General features: G+C 38.2%; 1 protein-coding gene across 2 annotated transcripts; it reads right to left on the bottom strand.

Annotated features, from left to right (window-relative positions):
• Positions 1-86: 86 nt before the first annotated feature.
• Positions 87-11,716, bottom strand: LOC145460243 (calcium-independent phospholipase A2-gamma-like). 2 transcript variants are annotated; one of them, XM_081444991.1, is made up of 9 exons: positions 11,102-11,716; positions 9,123-9,389; positions 8,247-8,304; positions 6,744-6,935; positions 6,081-6,279; positions 3,406-4,575; positions 3,118-3,178; positions 2,673-2,753; positions 87-1,347 (listed from the first exon to the last, which is right to left on the bottom strand). In XM_081444991.1, exons 1-6 carry the CDS (start codon positions 11,542-11,544, stop codon positions 4,328-4,330), a joined length of 1,407 nt encoding a protein of 468 aa, XP_081301117.1. In that variant the 5' UTR covers positions 11,545-11,716; the 3' UTR covers positions 87-1,347; positions 2,673-2,753; positions 3,118-3,178; positions 3,406-4,327. The 2 variants fall into 2 exon arrangements, with proteins under 2 accessions (XP_081301117.1, XP_081301116.1); XM_081444990.1 differs by having other exon boundaries at positions 3,422-4,575.
• Between the last annotated feature and the right edge of the window lie 691 nt (positions 11,717-12,407).

Below are 12,407 nucleotides of genomic sequence, written 5' to 3'. Positions count from 1 at the left end.
ATAGCCTACATTTTGACTAGTTTCCAGTCCCCTTTTAAAAGCGCATTATTTTTTTAATTAAACCAAGACTTCTTTGTTCACAACAATTGTTTTTGTTTGTTTGTTTATTGAACACTTTAATAAACCATTGAAGTTGTTTACAATGAATGCTTATTTTTCTAAGTGTGAAAATTATCTGTAACATTACAAAGATGAAAAAATAAAAGACCATACAAGAGAAATTATTCAATGGTAAACTAAGGATAAAACTATCTAAAATAATTACCACAGTATGTCATAGTCGGTAGCAAGCTGAAAATTCTTGGCGAAGAAATAAAACTGTGATACAGAGTAGAGTAAATTACATTTCCTTTGCTTTGACAAACTACGGATTCTGCTAAGGAAAGACTACAAATAATCTAGATTGAAGAAAAATAGTTGAAGTTTGATGTCGCATTTTGGTAACTATGTCATGTTTACAAATAATTTTGAAGACCGTGAAACGAAATGTTTCAGGTCTCCAATATAACATCGAAACAAAGCTAAATGAATGTCAATTTTTAAACTTTCAAATTCATAGCATTGCTCTAAATTTCATTGCAAAAACGAGATGAGCTGAAAGTTTTCAAAACGTTAAACACGGTTTATAAACGCAGACCCATTAAAGCCGAAGAGTTCAAACAGAAAAGAACATTTTCGCCAATAAAAATGAAAAGCGTTGAGAAACTTAGCCCCTGTTCTCTACAAGGCCGATATAATATTTTAAAACTGTTTTGAGATGCCCGTTTCAAAATATCAGGAATATATTCCTCCTAATCCGTGATTTAACGTCAAATGACTTCATAATCCAGCGATTAAATTCAGTGAAATTTAAAGGAAATAGAATCGAATACACTTTCAAATTACCACAGAATTCTTCCAAAAGAATACATCGAGTTGACTGGTAGAAAAATTATTTTTTTCAAGTCTCTGACTTTAATATCATGGGTCTGCGTTTATTACTCCGTACTCTTTTCAGTTCAAAATGCCTGAAATATGGATTCTCTCTGCCAAAACACATACAATTCTTTTAAAATCAGTTCTGAGAATTTGATATCACATCAAGACAATCTTTCCTTTGAATATGTAATAAATGTTCTTGATCATTCTTAAGGAGAAACTGGATGTTGAAGACTGCTCGAGATTGAAGGTTTTCAAAATCTTTACTCTTAGATTCGTATCTAAAATAACTTGCTGCCATTTACCTATTGAAGCTCGGAAAACAGAAGCCATATTAAGCATATTCCAGAATTTACTTCATATCAGCAGGTATCTGTCCTCGATGTGAATCCACACGAGTCCACAGGGAATCCGAAGCAAGGAGGTACTCTAAGAAAATATAAAGAAAAACCATATATGTTAATAATTGATTACCTTGATAAAACACGTGAATAGTGGGTTATTTCCACTGTAAGTAGCGAAGTAAGAGACATTTTGTTCGCATAATTAAATATTACTGTACGCTTTTTTTCAAGATGGCCGCCATATTGGTTTCCTTGTTATTATGCAAGATAATCACGCGGTCCGCAATCAGGTATCAAACATAAGCTAACACTGCAAATGAGGCGATGTTTGAGATCACCTCGTCCTAAAAGTCACATTTATATAACAAAATATCTGAAAGCGATATAACAAATACCTTTTCGCAGTTTGGAAATAAAATTAGTTCCGAGTTAATTACCTGTTAACTTGAGAAAAAATTTATACTTTTGAAACATTACGGTCACTGCTGTTTAACTTTCAACCTTTCCTGCCCTTCGATAGTCCAAATTCTAGCCCAAACATGACGGTTTCTATTCTCAAATGAGGAGAAGAAGGATTTCTTTTCGTTAATTGGCGAGTCGTTAAAAATGCGGGGAAAAAATATCGGAAAAAAAGGTGTAAATATTACTTGTGTTGCATGGCACACTTCGATCAAAGTTGTCAACAAATTCTTGCGCGAACGTTTGGACGTGAAAATTGCCCAAATGTAAAACACATGAAATGTAAACCGCATGAAAACGAAAGGTATTGAAGTAAAAAAGTAAGAAAATAAAATCTCGACTAGCTTTGAAAACTTAATAATAACACAAGAAAACTGGTCGAAATCATCGCCCAATTTGAATTAATTTACCCATTAGAAGTCACGTGATTTATTTACATTTTAACACGAAAAACAACATGGCGGCTCAAGGGTACCAAAAGAGGGTCATTCAAGGTCAGCCGAACAAAGAATAAGTATACAATAAAGAAGTGAACAGGACCAGTGAAAATCATGAAATAGCCAATAAGATATTCAGAAGAGCTTTGTACCAAGTGGGTTCCACCACAGAAACTTTCACTCAGACTTTTGTTTTAGCCTATCGTGGGTCAAAATTGCACCATCGACCACGAACAAGCACTACAGAAATAAAAATTTCTTTAGGTCGATCAGCTGCCTCAACTGCATACGGAAACCTTTCCAAAACAAACATCGTATTTACTTTAATCTGCATACGCTCAAAAGATTCTTTTTTCCGAGTCACAGACAATACCCTAAGTTCTTGGAGAGCAGTGAAACTCCAGTCACATTGTAGAGTTTTAATCTCATCTCACTTATCGACACTTATATTTTTGAAAAGTTGTTTTTACTTATGCACAACTGATGCGAGATAAAACGAGAGCCAAGAACTCACCACTGTCGTAATAAGAGAGCACCCTCGTCCAGCTCATCAGTTTAATCTCGCCAATCGCCTGCACAAAGCAATACCAATGACCTACAGAGGAATTAAGAAAACAACCCAGTAAGTTATCATGTTCTCAGAGAAAAATTAAACAAACAAAAACCAAACAGACAAATAACAGTATTTGTTCCAAGACTAGCAAATTAAATTTTCAATGTTAATGCAACCTCCAGTAACGGAGCCACGAATACCCAAGTCAAGCACAAGTGGTAAAATGGATTTTTCGGGGGGGGGGGGGGGAGGGAAGGATAGAGTCTGAAAAGGACTCTTCTAGCATAGAAAGCGGACTCTGTCTTGATAAGCTACTATATTCTCAGAGCTAATGTTACAACAAATGTGTGGTAACAACGTAGGGAGAACTGAAATTCCCAGCCTGGAAATAACACGATTACGTTACCTGAAGTTATTCCATTATGGATGTTTCCATTGCAATCTCCGGTTTATCGTCAAAAGGTTTCCTGAAAGAGGGATAAAAAGTAGATAACTAAATTACTTGTTTCTGTTATTTGCGCATTTGCTTCAGATAAGTTGTTATTTGAAGTAAATACTTATTCTAGTATGGAATGAATAACTTATATTTGGCATATCGTTGTTGTTGACTATTTCACGCAGATTTTGTACAACGCTTTCCTCTCAGACAGGATGAAAGGCTGAGGTTGCAAGCTCTATAGAAAACTGTTACTACCTTGTACAGTTCTTACCTTCTTGTGAAGGATTATATACAAAGAATAAACGATGACATCGTTGGCTTCTTGAAGCACGTGCTGCAAGCGCTCCAGCTTGAAGTAAAGTTCTTGGAACGACTCCCAACGCAAAGACAATCCCAAACAGCAACTTGATATTAAGCTAGAAATGGGCGAAGGTAAGGTAGAGTTCTACTAGATGAAATTTTGAACGTGGATGGTAAATACTTGTGCGTAGAACACAATCGACAATGCCTCATGTCATGTATAATTTGCAATTTAAATTTTCAAACATTAGCAGCCACGCACGGAATGATGTGCAAGCTTTTGATTGGTTTGTCTCTTTAATCAAATTAAGCGCGGAATATTTTAAATTTCCACTCGTAAAATTACTTTCCTTTAAACAGGAAGAATCACTTTTGAAGTTTGCTTATCTAGGACAATGGAAAGCACTATTTTTTTTTTTTGACAATTTTTAATTAACAATGGCAAAAAAAAAAAAAAAAATCGTATCATATACATTTTATAAGCACACGAGATGGATAGAATTTTTAACAACTTTAACGATGCTGTGATTGTGGAATGTGAGGTAATTTATTACTCTGGTAACAACATTTACAAGTTTCACTGTAGCTTTAATTATAAAACTGTAATATTCTTTCAATTTTTAACGAGTTTGTACTGTAACGAATTTAATTTATTTCTCAAAATGAAAAATAAGTACTTGACTCTCTTCAACGTAAATGGATCTTCAAGAAATGCTTTATACTAGCCAATCACTACACTTATCCACAAGAACGATCTAAAAAAAAAACTTCTCGCAATGAAGGTTTTAAACTATCGTGCGGCAACGAATCCTAACTATTTCGAGGACACAAACAAAAGTAATATGATGACTTTCTGTAACACGCTTTTAACAATGTCTCACGTAGTCCTATACCAAGCCCTAAATTTGTCCATAGATCGATCTACAACAGTTTTGCTTTGTAGCAGACTTCTCGCACAGGTTTTTAAGCTGTCGTCCACTTTTTCCAAATGTCTTCTAGCATCAAATTGGATCTGTTCCAACATCTCTATTCGACCCTCGTCCATGGGTATATCCGCTGACATGTTTGGGTTCCAGCGGAAATAAACGTTCTTCGGTAAAATGTCACTAAGAACGGTGTCAATAGCTGGAAAACACCAAAAGCGGATAAAATATATGAACATTACGTATACGGTTTTTATAGACCGTTTCACGATTTCTGACGCCATCTTGCTTGCAAGAGGGAGGGGGGAGGGCTGGAGCGTGTGCAAACAGTACATGTTTTGGGAAAAGTTAAAAGCCCAATGCCCAATAACTTGAAAGTAAAGATTTCATGAGTTACAAGGAAAAGATACCCAGAAAAAGTTTATTTGATTAAATGTGAAGAACATAGATTCCTGTGAAGCGTGCAATAGCACTTTTAATTCTTCATGCAAACATCTGTAAATTTTCCCGCGAATTGCAACTCGGTTTACAGAAAAATGTATGGGAAAATGAAAACCTTAATTCTTTCTTTTCTAGCGAGGCTATTTCCCTGAAATTTTATCAGTAACTTCTTCTACCAGGTATCTTTAGTTTTTAATTCATAGACATTTCAGAACTAGAATTTGTCGTGAGTTGTTAAACATTAGATTGTCTACTTTCCCCATACATTTACTGTTAGTAATGTTTTGGCGTGTTTTCCCCGACTCCCTCTCCCCCTAAGTAAGACGATGTCAAAAACCGTCAAAAGGTCTATTTGTTCAAAGAAAAAAGAAAAATAGTTAGAGATCAATCTGGATAAACAGAACTTTCTGCTCGCTAAATGTTTCCTCCGCTTGACTGCCAGATGTCTGAGGTTCGACACTAAACTTCCTCGCTGTGTTTGAAAAGTCGTTTCTCCGTTTTGAATTTTCCCTTGTAAGTAACAGAGCTTTGTTATCAGCAAGTCATTTCCGGGTCAATATGTCAGATGTCTCTAGACGAACTACTCTTCTTAGGAAACGAAGACTTAAGCTACGCTGGCGGATTTTGAGACATTCCTCTTCACATTGTGTTAGAAACCTGAAATCCCATACAATCGCGCGCATGACTTTTTTTTGAATAATCTCATACATAGAGTAATTTGGACACATGCAACATGACTGACAAGTAAAATTATTATATACTTCGAAGTTGCTTAGCAACAACATGGCACCACAGCAGCATGAATATTTTCAGAGTGGTTGTGCAATTTTGTGATTGGCCAACAAAAATTGGATTCTAAGGGACGGAACATTATTTTTGAAGGGGGAGGGGGGTTGGGCAATTTCGCAACAAAAAATCCCTGCAGAGCAAAATCGGCTAAAAAAAAGTCGTGGAAGGGGAGCCATGTGGGAAATAATCGAGCAAGTACTTTCTACTGTCAAGGTACTGTGTTTGACTTTAAAAAAAATTCTTGCACAAGGTATTGCCCGACAACAAGAACAAAATGATACATAACCTAAAGGTGAGAAAAAAAATTTCAAGCCCCAGAAAATTGCCCAGCCCCCGCCCCCTGCCTCCTCAGAAAAATAACGGTCCGTCCCCAGGAATAAGATACTGCCAAAATGGCATGTGCTCATGTCACCTCTGAAAAATTTCAGCCGCTTGTACAAAACATACATTTAAAGCAATCCTTTCGCTAATCCCCACCTTCAGTATCCGTTGCACTGGCCACAACTTTCAGCAGCTTCTCTCGCAAACTGCTAAATTCCACCGTGCTTGGTCCAGACCTCCCCTTGTACTTTCCAGTTCCCAGAGACACTATACACTGAAAAGGCTCATCTGGCCACAGCAGCCTCGCCTCGTGAACAGCTATAGCACAAGGGTTATTTGTAAGAAGGCCACCATCCTGTGAAGAACATGACATTCTGAATGAAGGAAGGGGTGGGTAAGTTGTAACTGTAGGTGGGTGGCTACGATAAATTTTTAAATAGAAGGCACGTAGGCAAGAGAGCGAGCAAATACTGAGGTTATTGACTGAGTGGGTGGGCTGAATGAGAAAATATTAATGGTTCGTCAGAACGTACTTAGGTTCATATGTTCTGGCCAATGCAACTCCACCCATGTTGTCGACTATACTCGAACCTGGGCACTTTTTTGCTAACACATTCGGTCAACATGGATGGGCGTGGCTCAAACTGGGACGATAACGTTCGTTTTCTGGGGAAAAAGAGTCGAAATCAAATAAAAAAAGACATGTACTGTATAGCGATATCAAAACCCTGAAGACGATAATGACAGTTGAAAAATAGGCCAAATAAAGGCGCTTGTCACCGAGAAGAGTGCAATCTAAGCTACAGTTTTTTAAAATACCTGATGGATCTCATGTCCAAGTTTAAACTCCTCAAAGAAGCCAGGTGCTGCAGTAGATGCTCTTAACGCCTCCCACAGCCTGTGCTTACAGCTCTGAGGAAACTTTGAGATGGAACCATAAGGATGTGTGTAGTTACTGAACACATAAGGCAACAGGATAGAATGATTCACTACTGTGGACACTGCAGCCACCTGTACTGACATGAGCAATGACAATAGAACTGTTAAAAACTTTTAAATCCTCCAGACTCTGTGGTTGAAACCCTAGTGTGTGACCATTCAAATGAAAGCTATTGAGCAATACTTTCATGTGGTACTGTTTGTTACCCTGTACAAGAGGTTTCTAAATGATGAAACCCCAGTGTGTGACCCTTCAAATGAAAGCTATTGAGCAGTACTTTCATGTGTTACTTAGTGTTACATGTAAATATTTTTCAAATATGTTCTTTGCTGTCAACTCTGGTATTCTTCGTAGTGAAAGCACTAATTAAGTGACTTTGTTTTCAGCCAAAGTAATTACTGCAAGATCCTTGGGTAGTTTAGTGACTGATGTTTCAATTGTGAATGTGAATCAGTTGGTAGCACTGGCAAATGTTTATTATCACGAACAGGTACCAGGGAACTCTCACTACTTTTAAACTCTTTGGATAAACCCTAGCTCATGACCATTTAACTGGAGCTCTAGACATTCAGAAGACCAGATCATACTGGACATGTAGAAAGCAATACAAAGTACCTACCTTGGAATGAACTATATTTCAGGGTTTTTATTAAGGGCAGGGCACAGGGCAAATTGACCATCTGTGAGGACAAGTTAGCCTGCCTAGTATGGCCACCTAGCGGGAAGTTTTTCTTACAAAGAGGTTCAGTGGAAATAGTTTTGCCCGGCTATATATATAAAAACCAGTCGCCCACCTTCTGAAAACATTAATGAAACCCCTGTAATAATATTATAGGATGATATCATTAAAGTGTCTATGAATTTGAAAAGATTCTCCAGTTCCAGTCCAATACGGACATTTACCAACTTGAATCTTTTTCTAAAAGAATGTTATGTGGGAATGTTTGTGAAAAAGAGTTTCAAAATGCGAGATTGACTTGTAGTCCATGTGTATTTGAGATATACATGGCACTGGAATCAACCTTTTGATCAATGATTGACATTGCATGATGAGCTGATAAAATAACAGTTACATTTGTTAAAGGGGAAGAGTCCAACATAATTTCAGCCCTGCCAAAATGTACTGTGTTGTACATGTATGTAGTTGCTGACAGGATTATACATGAAACAGGCAGGTACAGGGATTTGTCATTAGCTAGGATTTGTGAACTCCAGTATCAAGTTCAGAGCAGAACTGTCTGCTGTCGGCACATTTTGGGGGCAGGGCTGAAAATTATAAACAAGTTATAAGCATGATTTCAATTCCTTCTTCCCACATTAATTACAGTGTATTATACAGCCAGGTAAGCATCACATTATAAAACAATTTGGTGTACAAATACCTTGGGAATAGTTGTATCCTTAGCAGAATCTATCAACCTTTGATCTCCACTTTCTTTCCTTTTTTTAAAAAAAATAAAAAGGATGGTCCTTGAACCTTTAAGTGTGCTTAACTGTGTAGAATTTTTGCGTGATGCTATTTTGATTTCTTTTGCAAGACTATGTCTTCAGCTTACAGAAAAGATTATGCCTTGCTACTTGCAAAGCCACAAATGTACCACTTATTACACCATCCTTTATTGCATTATAAACCAAACCAACTCAGGAACTAACGATTGGTCACTGTCAGTACCAACCTCCCTGCACCCTGGGAGACAGGGTACTCCCTATAATACCCTATGGATGTGGGGAGGCTCCGCCTGAAAGGGTTACCTTTCCCAGGCTCCAGGTACATGTATATTAAAGGATATTAGGGATTTCATAAATTGAGGTATATGATAGGGTATGGAAATCAGAGTATCTTGACTCCCGTCACAACATGAACTTGACAAATAATCCTTTTTGTTTGGTTAACATCTCTTTTGGTAATGCTTGATGTTCTCCTGTAACATTGTTCACTAGCTTCATTCCAAGGGGGGCTTCCTGTGTATGACTTTCTAGATTACACCCCACCCCCCCTACACTGAATCCATACTGTGTATATGACCATGTACCCATGTGCACTCACATAACACAATACTGTGGAAGTGAACTGGTAACTTCTTGATAGAATGATATGACAAAAATAACAAAAGATATCTCTTGTCCCCGAGATTCATTATCAGAAAAGAATCCAAACAATTGGGATGATCTAAAATAATTGAAAACTTGTTTGGATAAAAAAATACATTTCTACAGAAAACAGAAAAACAGAAAGATACACAAAAAGTCATACTCACTTGAGAATCTGTTCAAACTTAGCAGTGTCGTAGTAGGCATGATTCCAGAACAATTTCCCTGTTCCTATCAGAGTATTTTGTTCAAATATATCCATACTGAGCTTTCTATATGTGCTTTCACACTCCTCCAGTGGAACTTTCTTGATGCCGATCAAGAAAGCTAGGATAGCACCAGTTGAAGCACCACAGATTAAGTCAAATAACTCATAAATCTCCTTGTTGCAAAGCTCTTCAATTCTCTTAAGGATTTCAATGGATATCAGACCTCTAACACAGAAAATAATTTAAAGTTACCATGATTACAATATATAGTGAATGACTTCATTAATCACGCTGTTCGCTTGGCAAAAGAAGCCACTATGATCGACCAGTGAAAAAAGAACTTTCAGCGTACGTACAGGTCTTTCACTGTAACACCCTGAAAGCGATGAACGATATGTTTTTGATTTAAAACTTTGCAGCATATTCATGCATACCATTATCAAGAAGCACGGTAAACAACAGAGTTTGGCAGGAGCTTGCAAGCGAAGCTTCCTCAGGGCACATGAAGTTTTGCTATGATGTAGCTTCATGTTTGCTTTACAACAGGCAATTAAATCGTGGGAGAAGTCCAAGCAATGTTACAGTTTACAGTTTTTTAAAGCTCTTGCAAGATGAGTGTCTCAACTAACAATATGAGTCTCGTCTCTTGAGACGAGAGTCTTGTTGAGTCTCATCTCAAGAGGCAAGATTGTCATCTTACAGAGGGTGGTAACTAACTTTTGAGTGGTACTTTACGTATAGGTCTATACCTACACTGTATATCTCACCATGCCAATTTTAGGGTAAGATATAGTCTAGTCTAGGTTAAGTGGCAAAACTCAATGAGATCCAATGAATGCAAGGACATATTTCCAATGCCCAACCTGTCCAGCATGGTCTTAAAAGTCACTACTTACATGCTAGTTCATTGTAGGGATACCCCTCCAGCAGTGAAATTTGCTGGTACACCTTTATACCCTAGAGCCTAGTTGTCCCTAGTGTGGATCCTTTAGGGGTAGGCAGCCCCTTTTTTTAGCCATTTTGGTTAGAAATAGGATATCCATTTCAGCCATTTTGGTCTCAACTAGCATATGGTTTTTGCACTCTAGTCCTGAATTGTTTTTTAGAAAAAGCTACTTTTTCATCATTCTCAATAAAACCACCAACAAAAGCCCTTCACAATGTCTTTAATATTGGTTTGAACTAGGGAACAAATTATAAGGAAGGTCTGAAACAGGGTATTGATTTAATGGTCAGGTCTTCAATAGGGTATTGAATATTTTGGTCAGGCCATAAATAGGGGTGAGAAAATCACAGATTTGGGTCTTAAACAGGGTAAGGATTTCGGGCAGTGGATGAAGCTATCCAGCTATCCAGTAGATCCTAGCAGTGAAAACAAATATTGTGCTATCCACTGGAGAGTGTGTTATTGTTCCTTTGAACACACTGGACCTGGTTGGAGAAAGGGCATTGTGTTATTAAAGAGTATGAAGTTTGACCCCAGAATACAACTCAGTGACATACCCAGGGCTTGAACCCGCATTGTCCAATCCGAAGTCCAGCCTTCTCATTGTTAGGCCACTGCATCTCAATTTACTGATTAAGATTAACCTGCATGTTTCAGCTACATGAATGTTGCCCCTTGTTTACATCATGACCACAAGCTAGATATTTCTCATTTAGCCCTCCTACTTAGTCAATAAGAGCATATTAGACCATTCCATTTACCCCCTCAGAAAAGTAATCTTTTACGCCCTACCAAAAAGAAAAGAATATCTAAGTGTTGACACTCTTCCGCCTTCAGAATTTATAAAAGATCAAAGGCACCGACTCAGTTGCCCCCACAGAAACAACCTTTAAAGACTCTCTCCCCCTCAGATTTCTGCAACCCTCAATAAAGGGAGAAGGGGAGGGTGAAGTTAAAGATAAAAATGGAATGGCCCATTACATGTATTTACCTGGATCCGCCGCCATCAATGGACAACACCTTGATCCCTCTCCCCTTCACGGGGTCCACCCACCCCAACAGAGCCAAAGCTTTCTGACTTTCTTTACGGACCTCCTTATTTCCCTTCTTTCTGATTTCCAGCAGGGTGCTTATCACCTGTTCTCTTATAGCCTGACTTCTGCTGACGCCTTGATAGCGAAGCACGTGGTCGTTAAATTCCTCTAGACGAATCAACCTTGACTGTTCATTCTTGGCCGTTCGAAGAGCTTGGACAAGGGAACGAGTTCGATTCTGTACGCTTGCAACGGTCTTTAATGGCATGTGAGATCCTGGAGCTCCCATCGTTGATGGAAATGTTCTGTGAAAAGCTAAAGTTAATTTTAGCGGAGTTGAAACAGCGCTTCTCGCATGCACAACACGTTTTGTAACTTTTGTTAGAAGAGCCATTGACATCGCCTTGAACTTCACATTTTTACTCTTTTAGTCTGCAAGTCGTAATGCACAGATTGACGCTAAAAGGGTTCCCTGCCAGGTATAAGTGTCCAGCATCGCGATCCTCTGCTTGCAAATTGATCAGTGTCCTAAAATAAAACCCCGAAAGGTGCGTAATTTTTTTGCCCGTTTGTCCGCCATGTTTGATGTGATTGTTCCCAGGCCTTCTTGCGGCTTTTCACAAGAGACTGGCACGACTCTTGTTGACTCCTTTAAACTCGTGTTGGCAAACTCAAGTTGGTGTGTGTGAACGGCACAGATACAGTCGGCAAACACGTTGGCAAACTGTTGGCGATAAATACAACTTGCCTCTATTCTCGCCAACTTTTTCACCAACTTTTTCGTGTTAGTAAACTCGTATCTGACGTGTGAACGATTGGCAAACGTGTGTTGGTAACTGTCAACCAATCAAAACACGCGCTCTATTCACGTGATTTGCGTGACACTTCACAAAATGGCGGACGGACGTGAAGACGAACGTGAGGGAACTTTTCAATTCATCGAGGAAGTTCAAAATTGTCTAGGTCTGTGGGACGTTTCGTCTGGAGCGTATAAAGACATAAAAACAAGCAGAAGAAAATGGAAGAACTAGCGGAGAAACTGGGGTTAAAAGGCGGTAAGTAAAGTTTGTGTTCTAGGGCGATGGAGTTCTGTTTTTGATCAAAGTCGATCTTCAAAAATTACTCTTTTCAATTCAAAGCTCTGTATTCACGACTATATCCACTTTTGTTGAGTGATTTGAATTAGATTGTGATGTGAATTTATAGTGAATTTACAGAGTATCACTATTATAAATCTAAACAAGAGAAATAGTAATTTAACGC

Source organism: Orbicella franksi, chromosome 11 (genome assembly GCF_964199315.1).
Source record: "Orbicella franksi chromosome 11, jaOrbFran1.1, whole genome shotgun sequence".
Taxonomy (NCBI): Eukaryota; Metazoa; Cnidaria; class Anthozoa; order Scleractinia; family Merulinidae; genus Orbicella; species Orbicella franksi.
This window is presented reverse-complemented; position numbering and strand designations above follow the sequence as displayed.

What these genes read in the sequence shown, in the direction of transcription:
- LOC145460243 (XM_081444991.1), bottom strand. Translation starts at nt 11,544, where the DNA reads ATGTCAATGGCTCTTCTAACAAAAGTTACAAAACGTGTTGTGCATGCG. An exon ending in TTGGACATGAGATCCATCAG is followed by an intron (nt 6,280 to 6,743) that starts GTATTTTAAAAA and finishes TGTTCTTCACAG; the next exon opens with GATGGTGGCCTTCTTACAAA. An exon ending in CAGTGCAACGGATACTGAAG is followed by an intron (nt 4,576 to 6,080) that starts GTGGGGATTAGC and finishes GGTGTTTTCCAG; the next exon opens with CTATTGACACCGTTCTTAGT.